At 36.8% G+C, this 21,637-nt stretch overlaps 1 protein-coding gene and 1 pseudogene across 1 annotated transcript; both read left to right on the top strand.

Annotated features, from left to right (window-relative positions):
* The first annotated feature begins 4,428 nt into the window (after window positions 1-4,428).
* Window positions 4,429-5,368, top strand: LOC100654946 (olfactory receptor 5D18-like; annotated as a pseudogene).
* A 15,061-nt stretch (window positions 5,369-20,429) lies between these two features.
* On the top strand, window positions 20,430-21,371 carry LOC135232076 (olfactory receptor 5D18-like). Its single transcript, XM_064289364.1, has one exon. The coding sequence runs from the start codon at window positions 20,430-20,432 to the stop codon at window positions 21,369-21,371; it is 942 nt and encodes a 313-aa protein (XP_064145434.1).
* Window positions 21,372-21,637: the final 266 nt, after the last annotated feature.

Here is a 21,637-nt window from a genome sequence, read left to right as displayed (position 1 = left end):
CTCTTTAATGTGTTAAAAACAAATATGTCACTTTAAGGACTAAGGTGTGCTTGACCCAAGCCATAGTGTTTTCAATCGGTTAATATACATGGGAGAGCTGGGCAAGGAATAAGGACAAGATCTGACACTATTGAAGTACGATGTTTGTGAAAAAAATTGTATATACCACGGACTGCTAAAAGAATGAACAAATCTGTCTTGGAAGAAGTACAGCCAGAATGCTACTTATAAGTGATGATGGTGAGACTTAGTATCTCATACTTTGGACATATTATCAGGAGGGACCAATCTTGCAGAAGGACATCAAGCTTGGTAAAAAACCCTCCATCTTTTTGAAGGTCAACAAAAAAGAGGGAGACCCTCAACAAGATGGACTGACACAGTGGCTATAACAATGTGCTCAAGGATAACAATAATCACGAGGATGGCACAGGACCAGGCTGTGTTTTGTTCTGTTGTACATAAGGTCAGTAGGAGTCAGAACAGCCTGGACGGCACCTACAACAACAGCGTGGATGAGCAGCCTTACACTGGAAACAGTCAGCTTAGGCTGAGAAGGAGAGAGGAAAAGGATGCATATATGGTGACACAGAGCTTCAAGGAATTTGAGATTCACAAATGTTCATATAACCAGAAATGATTGGTTGAGGACAGAAATTTAGCTCTTTGGCCCCAATTCCAGTATGCTTTCATTCTATTATTTCACTCTGTCAGTCTAAGAGATCATGCAAATCAATCTGCCCTTCAGAAAAAACAATTGTGGTCATTTCAATATCCCTAGTTTATGCCTGGAAACCTTGGTGGTGTAGTGGTTAAGTTCTAGGGCTGCTAACCAAAAGATCTGCAGTTCAAATCCACCAGGCGCTCCTTAGAAACTCTATGAGGCAGTTCTACTCTGTCCTTTAGGGTCACTATAAGTTGGAATTGACTCAAGGGGTATTGGTAGTTTATGCCTGAATATTGTTTATTCAAGGACTACGTTAGTAGTATTATCAGGTCTGGAAATTGTTCTAAGATATGTTTAGTCTAATTGACAGTTTTTTTGGATGAGGATGAATGTAACACAAAATTCCCCCGGTAATATCGAGGAATCATACTTTAAAATTTCTGTTCTGGTGTTCCTATGAATGAAAAAAACAATCACAGAAATTCAGGAAAAAAAATAAAAGAATGTAAAAATAAAATAAACCAAATTAGAGAAGGAAGGCTCATACTACAAAATTTAAAATAAATTACAGTGTTTCTGTTATTAAAATGAAACGCTGGTGGCTCAGTGGACAAGAGTATGGCTTTTAACCAAAAGGTCAGCATTTCAAATCCACCAGTCACTCCTCCGAAGTCCTGTGGGGCAAATCTACTCTGTCCGGTAGAGTCATTGCGAGTCAGGAACAACCTGAAGACAACACGGTTTTTTGTTTGTTTGTTTGTTTTGACTCATTATTAAAAATATTGTTATTTTGGGACAAACATGCTCAAGAGCCAAGTGAACATCTTTCTTTAGCTATAGGAAAAAGATAAAATTGTATCTCTTTCTTATTCCACACATCAAAACAGGTTCTGAAAACAAAGCTGAAAATTTAGATGACATGAATATACAGAGACTTCATAGGAAAAACAATAGAAAATAAATTAAATAGATGAAAGGAAAATTGAGGAAATAATTTCCACTTATATCACACAGAGGAGAAAACCACAAATAGTCCTATAGAAAAATGGATGGAAGATAACATTAAAGAGTCCAAATTAAAGGAATACAAATAGCTCTAAAATGTTTGAAGAGTTGTGCAATCAGGCTCATATTAATAGAAGGACAAATGAAAACTGCCTTTAGATATCATTGTCACCTATCAGAATGGCCCATAATCATCAGTCAATAATTATTTGATAGTTATGAGTTCCATGGATTCATATACTTGATAACTATTGGAGAGTATGGGTGTGTTCAGGAGACTTGGCCAAAAGAGTTTAAAATACAAAGTGTTTCTTATAAAACGTTCTTAATGAAAATGTAATATTCTTTCAGGTTTTCTAATACAGCTGAGATAGGTAATTAATTTTAATTGTTTGGTTTTTGTCCTTTAGAGAATGGAGCAACAGATAGTCTCTAGGGTTCATGTCCCAAGGTTGTGACACAGATGTAAGATGCATATACTTTACTCCCAACCAAGTTTCCCAGAGGCAAGAGGGGCCTTCTCTTTGCCATTAGCAGGTTTGTTTTAAGATTTAAAGACATAATCATATTAACGACAAAGTAGGGTATCTAGGAAACAACTTGAAAGGGGGAAAACATAAACATTAGAGGTAGAGAGTTCTTGAGGAATATGAAGCCATCACAAAAGGTACTTGTCTGAACATGCAAGGAACAGGATGTGCACCCCTTATGTAGAGCTTTGCATAGAGGACTTGGCCCCTCAGTAATAGTGCCCTGAATGACAGGTACCTCGGGTAGGGCAATAGGGGAGCCTTGAGAGATTTGAGAATGTATATTTTCTTACTTTGGTAAATTTTTGGAGGAGTTGTCAAGGTAGAGTAGAAAAGTATTTAAGCAGAGTGGAATAATCAGAGATTGGATAGGATCTTTAAATAAATAAATAAATCTATCTTTCCAGCTTTTACCAAAATTGCAAAGCAGAAAGCAGGGAGCATATGTATCCCCTGACAGTAAAAGAACAATAAAATTGGAGGAAATTAAAGGAAGAAATTTTAGCTATTCTATTTCCTTGACTGAATGGTAAAATACATTTATCATCAAATTAATATCAACATTTGGCACGGAAAAGACCCACTACATTAAAGACATATATTTGGTTAAAATTAAGATTTAAATGCCTTAGATAAATGAAATATATTGTTAAAGAAAAAAATGTGATAATTAAAATGACTAATTGTGCAATGGGATGAGGCTGTCTTCAACATTGGGCTTTATATAGGAACAGGATAGGGCCATTGAGGGAGTCAGTACAGCACATGACCTGACATCTTTATTTCAGGATCATCTGACAATGATGTGTTGAGTTTCAGAATCAGAGACAAACTTATGACAAATCATAGACAGAGAAGGAGTTTCCCACTGTGTTGGGATCTAAGAGGTGCTGGGCACCAATTCTAGAAATACCATTTAATGATTCTTTTGTATTACTGCTTTCTTATGAAATGACTTAATCGTGCACTGCGATTCCATGTTTTTAATTGTTATACATACATAACAGAGTGAAAGAATGAGTATTCTAGATGTGTTGAAGGAAGAGAAGTGAATGAGAGGCTGTGGGAATGTGAATTTCTAAGTCCAAGAGTCTTTAGTTATTCCTGTGTGAAAACAGCTCTAAATCCTATTCTCCTGTGTTTCATTTGGATTCTGCTCTCTACTATATCTCTGTGGCACATAACAGTGTCATTGGACTATTTCCCATAATTTTAGAGTCTCTAGTTTGCTCAAATTTTAAGGGGGTGATCATTAACAAAGGAAATATATTAGTAGGTAGATTTATAACATGGTCTCTTGTATGGGGTGGAGAAATGAATACATGGCTGGGGATCATAGACTGGATTTTATCTGCATGTCGTTGTGAAATTCAAGGCATCTTCTGACTGCTGTTCTGCCATCTTTAGAATAAGAATGTACACTGGATTATATTTATCATCTGCTCTAGTCTTTTTATTCCTGAAACAATGAGGGAGAATTGGAACTCAGAACAACCGGATTTGAAGAATGAAAAAATGTTACCGACTAGTCGACTTGGAATCATGGGAACCTCATGAGTATAACAGGAGAACGGTGCTTCATAAATTTTTCAGTGTCTTATTTTTCAGAATTACATCACCAACCCATTTTTCAAATGTGCCTGTGGGTAGACAGGAACCTTCAAATTTTTTATTTCTAGCCAAGGGCAGCAGCAAAGGTGCCACACATGCTGCTAAAAAGTAATTGAAATTTAGTTTGATATGAGTGATACTGTGTCAGAAAGAAAAGCATAGATTAAAGTACTATGCAGAATTAATAAAAAACATAGATGTGAAGTGTTAAGGCTGACCATTCTTTATGTCCATAGTGTGTAGATGTTATGAACTGATTAAATGATATAATTTAGGTTTTCTGATTTTTGTTATTGACTGTGAGGCTGACATAATCCAACATCGGGCTAGGCTTGTCTTCTATGAACTGATAACATTCAAGGAGAACTGAAGTTGTTATGTGAGAACTTGACTTAAATTTACCATAAGATCTCTAAATTCTTTAAGGGGTAATCATGTTTGAAAATTATAGAATTTTACCACATTTTGGTTATTAAAAACATAGATTCTGAAAGACATATTCTTTCCAGTCTCGGCAAGGGAAAGTTGATCCAAGCTTCCTATATCCCCACTATCTTTTTTTTTTTTTTTTTTTAACTTCTAGGACTGACTTTCAGATTTCGACGAAAAGAAGCCATGTTATTGTCAGAGGGAAGTAAAAGTGCTGTCACATTCACCCATTTGGGCTTCTCAGATTGCCAAGAACTGCAGGTTCCCCTCTTCGTGGTATTTTTGGCCATCTACAGTGTCACTGTTGTAGGGAATATTGGGATGATTGTAATCATCAAAATTAACCCCAAGCTGCACACCCCCATGTACTTTTTCCTCAGCCACCTCTCATTTGTGGATTTCTGCTATTCCTCCATCGTTGCTCCCAAGATGCTGGTGAACCTAGTTGTAGAAGACAAGAACCATTTCACTTTTAGGATGTGTAGTGCAATTCTTTCTCTTTGGTACCTTTGTGGCGACTGAGTCCTTTTTACTAGCTGTAATGGCCTATGACCGCTTTGTGGCCATTTGCAACCCTCTGCTCTACACAGTTGCCATGTCCCAGAGACTCTGTGCTATGCTGGTGGTGGGATCATATGCATGGGCAGTAGTATGTTCCTTGGTGATCACATGCTCTACTTTCCAATTATCTTTTCATGGTTTCAACACAATCAATCATTTCTTCTGTGAGCTCTCCTCAGTTCTCTCTCTTTCTTGCTCTGATACTTCTCTCAGCCAGTTACTGCTATTCATCTGTATCACTTTTAATGAGGTGAGTACATTACTCATCATTCTCACCTCTTATGTGTTTATTGTCACCATCTTGAAAATGCGTTCAGCCAGTGGTCGTCGTAAGGCATTCTCTACCTGTGCCTCTCATCTGACTGCCATCACTATCTTCCATGGCACCATCCTCTTCCTCTACTGTGTGCCCAACTCCAAAAACTCCAGGCACACTGCCAAAATAGCCTCTGTGTTTTACACAGTGGTGATCCCCATGTTAAATCCCTTGATCTACAGCCTGAGGAATAAGGATGTCAAGAATACAGTCAGCAAGATAAAGGATTTTAAATTCTTTTTTCATTGAACGCATTATTTCAGTAGCATTTGTCCCTCACTTTTCTGCAAAGCTTGTTTCTAAAGATATCTTTAAAAATTATAATTAATATTGCACAATAGAAAGAATGTAGATTTTGGTTCAAAGAGAATAAACTTGGCTTTGCCTCGCACTTTAAAGACCACAATTTCTTTCATTCTTAGTTTAAAATCTACGAAAATGTGATGCCACAAGATAACTCATTATCCGAGAGTGAAGTTCAAAAGGTAATATATATATCATGTGGGGCACCTTGCATTATCTGAATGAACATTAATTCCAACCCTGTCTTATAAGATACCTGGAGCATACTGGGTTCTCAGAAACACACGTTTTTTGCATACATATATACATGTGTGTGTGTTTATATATATGTGTGTGCATATATAGATATGTGTGTGTATGTGTATGTATATATATATATAATATATATAATATATGTTATATATATATTATATTATATATATTATATATATATAATATATATATAATATATATATAATATATATTATATATATACACACAAGGAAACCCTGGTGCCCAAGTGGTTAAGTGCTATGGTTGCTAACAAAATATCAGCAGTTTGAATCCACCAGGTGCTCCTTGGAAACTCTATGGGGAAGTTCTACACTTACTATAGGGTCACTATGAGTAGACATCGACTCCATGACAGCGGGTTTGGGTTTTTTATATGTATACAGATGGAATTAGAGATAAGACATGCCTTCAAGGAACGCATAATCTAGTGGTGATGCTGGGGTAACAAAGAAAGTGCCATTACATAAGACCAACTATAATAATTACCCTAGAAGGTTTGGGGCAAGGAAGGATTAGAATCAATTTAGGGACTTTAGAAATAAGTCCTCATAAAAAAGTTATTATTTGAAGTTGTCCTAGAGAATGGGCAGAATTTTAGGAGACACATTTCAGTGAAGAAGGGATTTTATTCAGAATAGACTAGAATGAACAAACTCAAGCAAATGGGAATGTAATATTGAGTCCATCAGTTTTTATTGAGTGAACACTGTGTGCATTTGTGTGTGCATGTGTGTGTGTGTGTGTGTGTGTATGTTGTATCTTATATACATGAATGCTAAGTTGAATGAATTAGATCCACAACCTGAACACATCTTCAAAAGAGCTCCAACATGACTGAATGATAGTTTCAATAGGCTGTACCAGAGGCTTAGAAATGGATTTCAGAAAACACGAATATACAAAAAATAGAGAAAATAAGTATCTGCCCTATCTGTGTTTCATGCTATTAATTTGCCTAGTTAACCATCACAATTGGTATATATACTTTATTAATTTATTTTTATTTATATGTATATATATTTGGAACTAGAGCATAATTAGTAAATTCATATCAACAGGACTTCCATCCACCACAGAAAAATTCAAAAAAATTATTTGAATTTGCCAAAGTGTTGCCTGGTAATAGTCACCTAAACTTATTTAAAATAAAATGAAATCCAGGCTGTCATTTGCAACTAGATATATCAGTTCTATCCCCTTAACTCAGTTTTGCTTGACAAACTTGTACATCCTTCTCTTTTCTCTACTCAATATGTCTAGATTAAATTCCAAATAAAACAAAATATAGTGGGAGAAATAATTTGCCAGGAGTTTTAGTGACAGAGAAAAAAATAATTTGCAGAACAATTTTATATGGCCCAAGAAATTACTTGGAAGGTTCATATGACTTTAAAGTTATGATCATTATTCTAATTTTTAATTTTCAGTTCTATAGTGTGACTGTCAGGTGGAATCCATTGAATGGCAATGGTTTTTTTTTTTTTTAAGCATTATTTGATAAAGAATGAATTGAACGGTCATTGTACATGCAAATATAAAGACTGTAGAACTGTTCTCTTAGTAATTAACTGTCTGATGAAATAATGGTTTTTCATTTATTTAAATTCTGTGTCTCCAGGTATTTACAAATTTATCTTTCACTACATATCTGACACATAAAATTTAAAATTTTCTTTGGTCTTAGGAAATGGTATTTATCTTAAATTGGATTAATGATGGGTAATCAATCCCTTTTTACAGAGAACTTTCACTTCTCTCCCTTGTGGGAAATGATAATCTTGTTTTGTGTTTGAGGTGACACAGCTGACTTTGCTTTTACTATGATGAAACTGAGGCTCATACAGTTGAATTAACTCGGCTACAGTGGTAAACGCAACTGTTGACAGAATTGGAGCGATCGTGTCAGAATCCAGCCACACTGGCAAACACCTTTTCTAGAAAATACTTTTATACAAGCTCATGTTCTTTCATTCTCAAATTGTGACATTCTAGGTTCTTTTTGGCAGATTCCTTTGCCTATAATTTGAACCTAATATATATGACTAATGCTTCCAAAATTTTTGTCCATACACCATTAAATTAGTTTTGTAAATGTGTATAAACCCCAGGAATTCAATTTGACATATAAAATACTAAGTTTAAACATCAAAAAGAATTGTAATCTCCATTACACATCATAATTCATTCAAACTATGAACAAGATCATTTTGAGCTTTCAGATTTACATTTTCCCTTCTTCTCCTAAAATCATGTTTCAATTTAACTTTCCTCATAGATACCGGTATTTTATGATTCATATTTTTATTCTTATTCTTATTTTTAATTTCTTAAAACGTTTTTAATATTTCTTATAATGGTTATAATCCCCAAGGGGTAGAAAAATGGTGGGGCCTGCTGGGGCCAAGGCAGGAGGTTCACCATTCAGATGGACTTGGAGAATGTGGCTACCCAAATATGAAGGAACAGCGCTGTTTTTTCAGTAGGCCTGGAAGGTAGAGCTGAAGTCAAGGGCCAAGGGGCTTCCACCCAGAATCCCAGAGAGCGTGACCAGCACCAAGAGTTTGGAAGCCAGGGCGATTGCCTAAATGGTCTCAGAGACAGAGGATAGTTTTTAAGCATCGAGAGTTAATGTAATGTGTTACGTTGACTTGCTTGGTGTCTGTTACTATTTTTTCCCTTGAAATTCTCTCATTAATAATGGAAATGTCTAGCTTGTGCCTATTCAACCACTGTAATTTGGAAGCAGATAACATGTATATTCAATTTTACAGATGAAGTGGAATTTTTGAATATTGGACTTGGGATGATTTAAGACTTTTGCTATGGTATGATGGGGTGTATGTGTTTTACAAGCGGCAAGAAGATGAATTTGGGGAGATCAAATGGTGGAATGTCATGGACTAAATACTATGCCCCGAAAATGTGTGTCACCTTGGCTAGGTCATGATTGCCAGTATTATGTGATGTTCCACCATTTTGTCATCTGATGTTATTGTCGTGTGTTGTGAATTCGACCTCTATGATGTTAATAAGGCAAGATAAAGGCAATTATGTTAATAAAGTAGGACACAGTCTGCAAGATTTGGTTGTGTCTTGAGTCAGTCACTTTTGAGCTATAAAACAGAGATGTGAGCAGAGAGACAGAAGGACCTCTGACTACCAAGAATATAGTGCTCTGAGCAGAGTGCTTCCCTTGGAATTCCTGTGCTGAAAATCTCCTAAGCCAGGAAAAGATTGATGACAAGGACCTTCTTCCGGAGCCAACAGAGAGCAAAAGCCTTCCCCTGAAGCTGGCACCCTGAATTCGGACTTCTAGCCTCCTAAACTGAGAGAGAATAAGTTTCTTTTGTTAAAGGAATCTACTTGTGCTATATCTGCTATAGCAACACTAGATAACTAAGACAGACATTCATTATATTCTTTGAATTGTGCAACCATTTTCACTCTCCTTTTCTTTGTTATTCCTTCCCCGTTACACAAACACACTACTCCCTAAGATTCCTACCTAATCTTTTGAGTTGCTGTTTTCACTTTGATTCCATATAGATGGTCCTTAAAAAAAGATTAATGCTCAAGGAGGACATTTTTTACTAGTTAAGCTAAACTGTCCTTTGGTTTTAAGAAGACTTTGAGTGATAATTTGGGTTTAAGGTTTATAAATTAACTCTGGGCCATAGTTCCAGGGGTTCACCCAGCCTGCATGGCTTCAGAAAGTCTGGAGTCCATGAGAATTTAAAATTCTGTCCTGAACTTTCTGTCTTTTTTTAATCAGGATTCTTCTATACAACCCTTGATCAGCATATTCAGTAATAGTAGCCAAGAACCATTGAGTTTTTCTGATCTCATAGCAATGGAGGCATTTGTTCAAGGAGGCAGTCAGCCACAGATTTTGTTTCTCCCTCCTTTTCCTTGCTCTTTCTTCCTCAATTGCTCCAGAAAAATAGAGATCAATCATGACTTGGAAGGCCACATGCAAGTTTTTTTATAGCCTAGGCACTGTGCCTTGAGCCAGTAGGTAGAAAGGAAGCACAAAATACATTATTAGGCCAATTAACTGAAATCTCCTTTGTAACCATGATCCTAAACCTCCAAACAATGGAATTAAATCCCATGAGGTTTTCCTTTGAACACAATCAACCTCAGTAACTACCCTCTTTTGTTTTTGTTTGTTTGTCATTGTATATATATCTATCAGGCAACTTATGCCAACTCAATTTTTACAGGTGTTCAACTTACTGAGGAAATTACAATAATTGCAGTGCAACTCTATCCTTCATCAAGCACTATTTCCATCACCATTTATCCATTTTCCCCCTTTCCTTCCTCCCCTGGTAACCACTAATAAACTTTGTATCCTGTGCTTTTGTCTTTTCTTGTCTTTTTATATAATAGAAGTAATACAATAGTTGTCCTTTTATGATTGACTGATTTCACTCAGCATAACTTCTTCCAGCTCCATCCGTATTGCAGCATGTATCAAGACTTCATTTCTCCTTCTAAGTAGTATTCCATTACATGTATGCCCCACATTTAGTTTATCCATTCATCTGTTAATGAGCATTTAAAATGTTTCCAACATTTGGCTATTGTGAACAGTAATGTAGTAAACACTGGTGTACAAGCCTCTGCTTTCAAGTGTTTTAGGTATGTACGTAGAGTGGAATTGCTGGGTTATACAATAGCTCTATTTTCAGTCTTTTGAGGAACTGCCACACCATTTCCCACAAAGGCTGTACAATTTTACATCCTCACCAGCAATGGATAAGGATTCCAGTTTCTCCACATCCTTGCCAACATTTCTTATTTTCTTTTTTTGAATGTTATCTATCTTAAAACCGAAATCAAACCTGTGGCTGTCGAGTCCATTCTGACTCATAGCAACCCTAAGGATAGAGTAGAACTGCCCCATAGGGTTTCCAAACATAGGCTTGTGGATTCAAACTGTTGAACTCTAGTTGGCAGGGAAGCTGTTAACCACTTGACCAACAGGGCTCTGTTAGCCATCTTAGCGGGTATGAAATTATATCTCACTTTGGTTTTGATTGGGATCTCTCTGATGGCTAATGACATTGAGCATCTTTTCATGTGTTTGGTGACCATTTGGTGAAATGCCTATTCAAGTCATTTGTGCATTTTGACTGCATTATTCATCTTTTTGTTGTTGGGTTATTGTAGTTTAATATATCTTTTGGTTTTAGGGTCTTAACAAACATATGATTTCTAAAGATATTCTCCCAGTTTTTTAGCTCATCTTTTCACTTTTTTGGTACAGCCTTTCAGTAAAGAAAAGTTTTTAATTATTATTATGTTTCCTTTTATAGTGATTTAGGCAAAAATTTGCTGCAAAGATATATTTCTCATTCAAAAATTTATACACTAATTGTTTGTTGACATTAGTTGCAAACTCTGCATCGCATCATCTCTTTTCCTCGTTCTCTTTTCACCCCAGGTTCCCAGTGTCCATTCATCCAGTTTCTTGTCCCTTCCTGCTTTCGCATCTTTGCTTTCGACAGGTGTTGCCCATTTGGTTTGCGTTCTTGACTGAACTAAGAAGCACGTTCCTCACGTGTGTTATTGTTTGTATTATAGGCCTGTGAAATCTTTGGCTGAAAGGTCAACTTCAGGAGCAACTTCAGTTCTGAGATAGGAGTGTCAGTGGGCCATAGTATTTGGGGTTTCTCCAGTCTCTGCCAGACCAGCAAGTCTGACCCTTTTTGTGAATTTGAATTTTATTCTACATTTTTCTCCCACTCTGTCAGGGACCTTCTATTGTGATCCTTGTCCAAGGGATTGATGGCTGTAGTCAGGTGCCATCTAGTTATTCTGAGATCAGGCTGGTGGAGGCTGTGGTTCGTTTGGTCCATTAGTACTTCGGACTAATATTTTCCTAATATCCTTGGTTTTCTTCATTTTCCTTTGCTCTCGACGGGATGAAACCAATATATTCATCCTAGATGGCCACTTGCAAGATTTTAAGACCCTAGACACTACTCACCAAAGTAAAATGTAGAACTTTTTCTTTATGAACTATTTTATTCCATTGACCTAGATGTCTCCAAGATCATAGTTCTCAGCCCTCAGCCCCAGTGACACAGTCCCTCAAGGTATTTGGATGTGTCTAGGAAGCTTCTGACCCCCAAGTGTCTGTCAGTTTGTCAAACTGTGTTGCTGTGATGCTAGAAGCTATGACACCAGTATTCAGATACCAGCAGGGTCACCCACGGAAGACAGGTTTCAGCTGAGCATCTAAACTAAGACAGACTAGGAAGAAGGACCCGACAGTCTACTTCTGAAAAGCTCTAGCCAGTGAAAACCTTATGAATAGCAGTGGAACATTGTCTGATATAATGTTGGAAGATGAACCCCTCAGGTTGGAAGGCACTCAAAAGGTGACTGGGGAAGAGCTGCCTCCTCAAAGTGTAGTCGACCTTAATGACGTGGATGGAGTAAAGCTTTTGGGACCTTCATTTGCTGATGTGACAAGACTCAAAGTGAGAAGAAACAGCTGCAAACATCCATTAATTATCAGAACCTAGAATATACGAAGTATGAATCTAGAAAACTAAAAATCATCAAAAATGAAATGGAATGCGTAAACATCAATATCCTAGGCAGTAGTGAGCTGAAATAGACTGGTATTGGCCGTTTTGAATCAGGCAATCATATAGTCTTCTATGCTGGGAATGACAACTTGAAGAGGAATGGTGTTGCATTCATCATTAAAAAGAACATTTCAAGATCTATACTGAAGTACAACGCTGTCCGTGATAGGGTAATATCCACACGCCCACAAGGAAGACCAGTTAATATGACTATTATTCAAATTTGTGCACCAACCTCTACGGCCAAAGATGAAGAAATAGGAAATCTCTGAAGGCATTGGTGAAAAACAAGGCTCCAGGAATTGATGGAAAATCAATTGAGATGTTTCAATAAATGGATGCAATGCTGGAGGTGCTCACTTGCCTGTGCCAAGAAGTATGGAAGACAGCTTCCTGGCCAACTGACTGGAAGAGATCCATATTTATGCCTATTCCAAAGAAAGGTGATCCACCCAAATGTGGAAATTATAGAACAATGTCATTAATATCACAACCAAACAAAATTTTGCTGAAGATCATTCAAAAATGGCTGCAGCATATCGACAGGGAACTGCCAGAAATTCAGGCCAGTTTCAGAAGAGGACATGGAACCAGGGATATCATTGCTGATGTCAGATGGATCCTGGCTGAAAGCAGAGAATACCAGAAGGATGTTCACCTGTGTTTTATTGACTATGCAAAGGCATTTGACTCTGTGGATCATAACAAATTATGGATAACATTGCAAAGAATGGGAATCCCAGAACACTTAATTGTACTCCTGAGGAACCTTCACATAGATCAAGAGGCAGTTGTTCAGACAGAACAAGGGGGTACTGATTGGTTTAAAGTCAGGAAAGGTGTACATCAGGATTTTTCACCATACCTATTCAATCTGTATGCTGAGCAAATAATATGAGAAGCTGAAATATATGAAGAAGAACGGGGCATCAAGATTGGGGGAAGACTCATTAACAACCTGCGTTATGCAGATGACACAACCTTGCTTGGTGAAAGTGAAGAGGGCTTGAAGCACTTACTAATGAAGATCAAAGACCACAGCCCTCAGTATGGATTGCACCTCAAAATAAAGAAAACAAAAATCCTCACAACTGGACCAATGAGCAACATCATGACAAATGGAGAAAATATTAAAGTTGTCAAGGATTTCATTTTACTTGGATCCACAATCAACACCCATAGAGGCAACAGTCAGGAAATCAAAAGACACTTTGCATTGGGTAAATCTGCTGCAAAAGACCTCTTTAAAGTGTTGAAGGGCAAAGATGTAGCTTTGAAGACTAAGGTGCACCTGACCCAACCCATGGTATTTTCAAGCGCATCATATGCGTGTGAAAGCTGGACAATGAATAAGGAAGGCCGAAAAAGAATTGATGCCTTTGAATTGTGGTGTTGGCGAAGAATATTGAATACACCATGGACTGCCAAAAGAATGAATAAATACAACCAGAATGCTCCTTAGAAGCAAGGATGGCAAGGCTGCGTCTTACATCCTTTGGACATGTTGTCAGGAGGGATCAGTCCCTGGAGAAGGACATCATGGTTGGCAGAGAGAGGGGTCAGTGTAAAAGAGGAAGACCCTCAACGAGGTGGATTGACACAGTGGCTGCAGAAATAAGCTGAAGCATAACAACGATTGTAAGGATGGCACAGGACAGGGCAGTGTTTCATTCTGTTGTGCATAGGATTGCTGTGAGTCAGAACCGACTCAAGGGCACCTAACAACAACAACAACAGGAAGCTTCTACAACTTTGCTTTCATCAAGATGTACTACCTTCTCCTATGTTGTGTGTTGTCTATCTTCTCACTGAAGTTAACAATTAAGTGATTTTCTCTCCACACCTCCCAGTTCCCTCATAACCCTCAAAGGTTCTTTTTTTCTATATGTGAATCTTTTCCTGCATTTTTATACTAGTGGTCTCATGCAATATTTTTCCTTTGTGATTGACTTATTTCACTCATCATAATGCTCTCTGGATTCACTTACATCGGAAGATGTTTAAAAGGTTTCAATGTTTCATCGTTGTTGTTTATCATTGCATAATATTCCATTGTGTGTACACACCATCTTCTTGCTATTGTGAATAATGCTGCAATGAACACCAGTGTGCATATGTGTATTTCTGTGATGGTTCTTATTTCTCTAGAATATTTTCCTAGGAGTGGGATTGCTGGATCTTATGGTATTTCTTTTTCTAGCTACTTAAGGAGGTGCCATATTTATACTGTAATTATGCCATCACCTAGGGCCCCTAGCATTTCCCCTGTTTTCTTATGCTGTGTTCTCTACAGAAGCAAAAGCAGTAAAGTGTATATATAGAGAAAAATAAAGACAGAGAGAGAGAAAGATTTATATAAAGGAAATGGGTTAAGTGATTGTGGAGGCTGGTACCTCCCAAGTCGGTGGATCAGAATAGAGGCTTCTCCTGATTCACACAGCCACAAGGACTAATGAACCAAAGATCAGCAGGTCAGAGAGAAGAGCTCTTGGCTTACAGGCTGTAAAGGTCAACGAATCCAAAGATTGCAGGTAAGCTACTAGCTGAACTCCCAATAACTGAAGGTCAGATGAACAGGAGACAGCTGCAGAATCCAGAAAGAGCAAAACCCAAAACACCCTCTTATTTTTGGATGTAGGCTACACACCCAAGGAAACTGTCTTTCAACTGATTGGCTACTCACAGGAGGTCCCATCACAGGGGTGATCCCTTATAAACACTGCGAAACATGATCTAGCCAAGTTGACACACAATCTGAACCATTACACCTGTTTTTTTTTTTTTTTCCATGATCTCTATCATTGCAGGTTCTGTATTTAGGCCTTTGGTTCCTTTCGAGTTAATCATTCTGTATGGTGTGAGTTATGGGTCCTGTTTCATTTTTTTACACATGGACATCCAGGTTGGTCAGCATTGTTTTTTAAAACACTAGTTTTCCTCATTCAATGTACATTGGTTCTTTGTCTAAAATCAGCTGACCATATTTGGATAGATTTATGATTGTGCACTTGATTTTGTTCCACTGATCTATCTGTACCAGTTTCAGGCTGTTTTGACTACCATGGCTGTATAGTAGGTGCTGATATCAGGTAGTGTGAGACCTCCTATTTTACTTCTTTTCTTCAATACAATAATGCTTTGCTTATCCAGGACTTCACTCTTTCCCATGTGAAGTAGGTGAATAATTTAGCATCTTGTTAAAGAATGCTGTTGGTATTTGGATTGAAATTGTTTTATATCTGTAGACCCCTTTGGGGAGAATTGACATTTTCACAATCCAAAAGCATGGTATGTTTCTCCATTTATGTAAGTCCCTTTTGGTGTCTTGCAGTAGTGTTTTGTAGTTTTCTTTATATAGGTCTTTTACGTCCGTGGTTAGATTTATTCTTAAGTGTTTTATCTTTTTAGAGGCCATTATAAGTGGTATTGTTTTCCTAATTTCCTTTTCCAAGTTTTCTTTGTTGATCCATAGGAATCCAACAGATTTTTTGATGTTGACTTTGTTTCCTGCTACACTGCTGAATTTTTCTATTAGTTCCAGGAGTTTTCCTGTAGATCTCTGGGCTTGAGTGTTGAGTTTTTAGGAGCTCCCAGTTATCTAGTTTATCTCCTGGTGTTTGTTAGTTATGGTTTGTGTTGTATTTATGCCATATACAAGGGCCCATAGCATTTCTCCTGTTTTATTATGCTGGCTTATGTTTTGGATCATATCATCTGTGAGTACGGATAGTTTTCTTTCTTCCTTTCTAAGCTGGATGCCCTTTATTTCTTTCTCTTGCCTTATTGCTCTAGGTTGGATTTCCAGCACAATGTTAAATAACAGTGGTGATAAAGGGGAACAATTCTTGTCTGACACTTTTGTTCCTTTGGTTCTGTGGATCCTATGAATGAGCAGTCTTGTAATTTAAATGATCAGCTTATGTTGAGAAGGAGAGAGGAAAAGGACCATTATACACCAGTGCATAGATGATAATACAGAATTTCAAGAAATTTCTAATTGACTCAAATTCATATAAACAGAAGTGACTGGTTTAGGACAGGAACTTAGCTCTTTTGTCTCCAATTCTACTGTGCTTTCTTTCTATTAACTCTAAGGCTGTCATTCTGAGAGGTCATGAATATTAATTTCCTCTTCAGAATGGACAATCATTGGGGTCATTTCAATATTCCTAGATTATGCCTGGATATTATTTACTCAAAGGTTGCGGGGCTAGTAGTATCAGGTCTAGAAATCTTTCCAAGATTTGTTTACTCAAGTTCACCTTTATTAAGACTAAAAAGAATGTACTGCAAGATTCATCTGGTAATACCAAGGAATCAAATTTTAAAATTTCTTTTCTAATGTTCATATGAAAGAATAAACAATCAAAGATACTCAGGAAAAAAAAGACTGAAAAAGAAAATAAAGCAAATTAGAGTAGGAAGGCTAATCCTGCAAAGTATTAAAAAAATTCTAAAGTATCTGTTATTAAAATAGTGTAATATTGGGGCCAACAGATGTTCAAGAGCCATATGGGCATCTTTCCTTAGCCATACAAGAAAAGGATGAAATTGGACCTCTTTCTTACTTCTTGCATCAAATTACATTCTGAAAACAAAGTTTAAAATTTAGATTACATGAATATACAGAAATTTTGTAGCAAAAAACAAAAGAACATAAATTAAAATCACAAATGAAAGAATCTGGAAAAAATTACCAGTTATGTCCCATAGAATAGAGGAGAAAATAAGAATCCTATGGAAAAATGAACATAAGATATGATTACAGTCCTTACTAAGAAAATTCAAATAGCTCCAAAAGGTATGAAGGCTTGTTCAATAAGAGTCAAAATAGTAGAAGCATATGTGTAAACTGCTCTTAGATATCATTTCTCACCTATCAGAAGGGTACTTAACAATTAGTCAATTAATATTTGGTGGTTGTGTCTCCTATAGTTACAATATGATCAGTATGAATTGGAATCAATGAAATGGCATTTTTTTTTTTTTGTAGTCACATATACTTGACAACTATTGGACATTATGGAAGTGTTCAGAACACAGAGGAAGATGATTTTAAAATATGAATTGCTTCTTATAAAATGTTCCTAATGATAATGTAATTTTCCTCCAAGTTTTCCAGTACAGCTAAAAAAGGTAGTAAATTGGGTATTTTTTGTCCTCTAGAGAATGGGGCAACATATAGCCTCTAGGGTTTATGTTCCAAGGTTGTGAGCACAAATGTAATGTTGCATATACTTCTCTCCCATTGAAGTTTCCCAGAGGCAGGAGAGGCCTTCTCTTTGCCATTAGCAGGTTTGTTAAAAATTCTAAAGACATAATGTTATTAACATCAGTGTAGGATATCTAGGATACAACATGTAGGGGGAAAACATAACTTTTAGAAGTAGAATTCTTGAGAAATATTGAGCCAAAACAAAAGGTACATATCTGAACATGCAAGGAAGAAGATGCACAATCTTTATGCCAAGCTTTGCATAGAGAACTGGGCTTATCAAAAAAAACAAAACAACAACGAAAAAAACTAACCTATTGCTGTTGAGTTGAACCTAATTCACGAAACTCCTCAGTAATACTGCCCTGGGTGCCAGGTACCTTGGGTAGGGGATTAGAGGAGCCATAAGGGGTTTGGGAATGTGTATTTTCTTCCTCTTGCAAATTTTTGGAGCAGGTTTCAAAATAGGGTAGACAAGTATTTAAGCAGAATATAATAAACAGAAATTGAACAAAGTCTTTTGAAAAAGAATCTATCTGTCTACCTGTCTGTCTATCTGTCTGTCTGTCTATCATCTGTCTACATGTCTACCTGTCTGTCTGTCTATCATCTATCTGTCTATCATCTATCTACCTACCTGTCTATCTATCTTCTGTCTGTCTATCATCTATCTGTCTATCTACCTATCATCTATCAATCTATCATCTATCTATCTATCTATCTATCTATCTATCTATCTATCTATCTATCTATCTATCTATCTATCTATCATCTATCTATCTATCATCTATCTATCTATCATCTATCTATCTGTCTGTCTATCTAATCTATCATCTGTCTTTCTCTCATCTATCTATCTATCTATCTATCTATCTATCTATCTATCTATCTATCTATCTATCATCTATCATCATCTATCCACCTTCTACCTATCTATTTATCCATCTACCTATCATGTATCTAAACTTCCACCTCTAATGATTATAAACATAAAGGAGGGAAAGCATGTGTTCCCTGACATCAAAAGAACAATAAAACGGGAGGAAATTATAGGGAAAGAGATTTTAGCTATCCTATTCCTGGACTAAAACCAAACCAAAAACCAAACCCAGTGCCGTCGAGTCGATTCCGACTCATAGCAACCCTATGGGACAGAGTAGAACTGCCCCATAGAGTTTCCAAGGAGCACCTGGGTTTATTCCTGGACTAAATGAGAGCATAAATTTATCACTAATTTAATATAAACATTTGGGAAAGAAAATAGTCTTTACATTAAAGACATATATTTGATTAAAATAAAAATTTAAATGACTTAAATAAATTAAATATGTTGTTAAAAAATGTGAATTAGAATGACTAGTTTTGTGATGGGTTACTTTTTGAGATTGTCTTCAACACTCAGGAACAGGATGGGGCCATTGAGGAACTCAGTATAGCACATGACCTGACATCTTTATTTCTGGACCATCTGAAAATGATTTGTTGGGTTTCAGAATCAGAGATGAACTTACCACAAATCATAGATGGAGAAAGAGTTTCCCAGTATGTTAGGACCTGAGAGGCGCTCGTCATCAATTCAAGAAATACAATGATTGTGTGTGTGTGTGTGTGTGTGTGCGCGCTACTGTTTTCTCATAAATACCCTAATTATGTCCTACCACTCCAAGTTTTTAATTCTTATAATATGTAATACAGGGACAGAATGAGTATCCTAGGTGTATTGAAGAAAGAGAAGTGAATGAGAGAGACTTGGGAATGGGAATTTCTAACTCAAAGAGTCTTTAGTTATTCCTGTGTGAAGACATCTCTAAATCCCATTCTCCTGTGTTTCATCTGGATGCTGCTCTCTACTATATCTCTGTGGCACGTAACAGTGTCATTGGACTATTTCCCATAGTTTTAGAGTCTCTAGTTTGCTCAAAATTTAAGGGGGTGATCATTAACAAAGGAAATATATTAGTAGGTAGATATAAAAGATGGACCATTGTATGGGGTGGAGAAATGGACACATGGCTGTGGGTTATAGACTGGATTTTATCTGCATGTCATTGTGAAAGTCAAGGATTCTTCTGACTTCTGTTATGCCATCTTTAGAATACGAATGTATACCAGATTATATTAATCATCTGCTCTAGTCTTTTAATTTCTCTAGCCATGAGGGAGAATTAGAATTTAGAACACCCAGATTTGAAAAATGAAAAAAAATGTTGTCGACAAGTCAACTTGGAATCACGATGACCCCGAGAGTGTAAGATTAGAACTGTGCTCCATAAATTTTTCAGTGTCTGATTTTTCAGAATTACATCACCGGTCCTTTTTCCAAAGGTGCCTCTGGGAAGACTGGAGCCTTCCAATTTTGCTTTGTTGCCAAGGGAATTAACCAATGGCACCACACAAGCTGTAAAAACTAATAAAAAACTTATTTCGATATCAGATTTACTGTGTCGGAAAGAAAAACAAACATCAACATACTACGCAGAAGTAACAATAAAAACACCAATGGGAATTGTCAAGGCTGTCCATTCTTTATGTCCATACTGTTACATGTTATGAGCCAATTAAATGATATAATTCAGATTTTTCAGATTTTTGTTCTAGCATCAGGCCAGGCTTGTCTTCTATGAACTGATAACATTCAAGGAGAATTGAAAGTGTTATGTAAGAATTTGATATAAAATTACCGCACAATCCCTAAATTTCTTGAGAAAATTTTAAAAATAAATGCTTATTATGTTTTAAAATTTGAGAAATTTACCATATTTTATTTAATAAAAATATAGACAGATTCTGAAAGAGATATGTTTTCCAGTCTTGGCAAGGGGTACTTAACCAAGCATCCTATATCCTCACTCTTTTTAATATATATCTTTTTTTTTTATTTCTAGGGCTGACTTTCAGATTTCGACAAACAGAAGCCATGTTATTGTCAGACAGAAATAAAAGCAGGGCGACGTTCACCCTTTTGGGCTTCTCAGATTGCCAAGAACTGCAGGTTCCCCTCTTCTTGGTATTTATGGCCATCTACGGTGTCACTGTTGTAGGGAATCCTGGGATAATTGTAATCATTAGAATTAACCGCAAGATGCACGCCCCCATGTACTTTTTCCTCAGCCACCTCTCATTTGTGGATTTCTGCTATTCTTCCATCGTTGCTCCCAAGATGCTGGTGAACATAGTTGTAGAAGACAGAACCATTTCATTTTTAGGATGTGTAGTGCAATTTTTTCTCTTTTGTACCTTTGTGGTGACTGGATCTTTTCTATTAGCTGTAATGGCCTATAACCGCTTTGTGGCCATTTGCAACCCTCTGCTCTACACAGTTGCCATGTCCCAGAGATGCTGCACTATGCTGGTGGTGGGATCATATGCATGGGGAATAGCATGTTCCTTTGTTCTGACATGCTCTGCTTTGAAATTATCTTTCCATGGTTTCGACACAATCAATCACTTCTTCTGCAAATTCTCCTCACTTCTGTCTCTTTCTTGCTCTGATACTTCTCTTAGTCAGTTGTTGCTTTTCATCTTTGCCACTTTTAATGAGGTGAGTACATTACTCAACATTCTCACATCTTATGTGTCCATCGTTGTCACCATCTTGAAAATGCATTCAGCCAGTGGTCGTCATAAGGCGTTCTCTACCTGTGCCTCTCATCTGACTGCCATCACTATCTTCGATGGTACCATCCTCTTCCTCTACTGTGTGCCCAACACCAAAAACTCCAGAGGTACCGTCAAAGTAGCCTCTGTGTTTTACACAGTGGTGATCCCCATGTTGAATCCCTTGATCTACAGTTTGAGGAATACGGATGTCAAGAATATAGTCATCAAGATAATGGACACCAAAGTCTTTTCTCATTGAGCATACTATTTTAATAGAATTTGTCCCTAACTTTTAAATAAACTGTGTATAAAAGACTGTCTTTAAATATAGTTTTAAATATTATTGATAATATTGCACAATAGTAAGGATGTGGTTTGGTTCAAAGAAATCAAACTTGGTTTTTTCTCTTAATTGAAAGAAAAGAACAGCAATCTCTCTCATCTTTAGTTTTAAATCTCTAAAACTGTGATATCATGAGTTAGCTCACAATCTGATAGTCAAGACCAAAAGATAACTTAGGTATC

This window comes from Loxodonta africana, chromosome 7, assembly GCF_030014295.1.
Source record: "Loxodonta africana isolate mLoxAfr1 chromosome 7, mLoxAfr1.hap2, whole genome shotgun sequence".
In the NCBI taxonomy this organism is placed as follows: Eukaryota; Metazoa; Chordata; class Mammalia; order Proboscidea; family Elephantidae; genus Loxodonta; species Loxodonta africana.
The sequence above is the reverse complement of the archived record's forward strand: the minus strand, read 5'-3'. Positions and strand labels throughout refer to the sequence as shown.

Excerpts from the sequence above, each read along its gene's own strand:
- LOC135232076 (XM_064289364.1), top strand. The coding sequence starts at position 20,430 with ATGTTATTGTCAGACAGAAATAAAAGCAGGGCGACGTTCACCCTTTTG.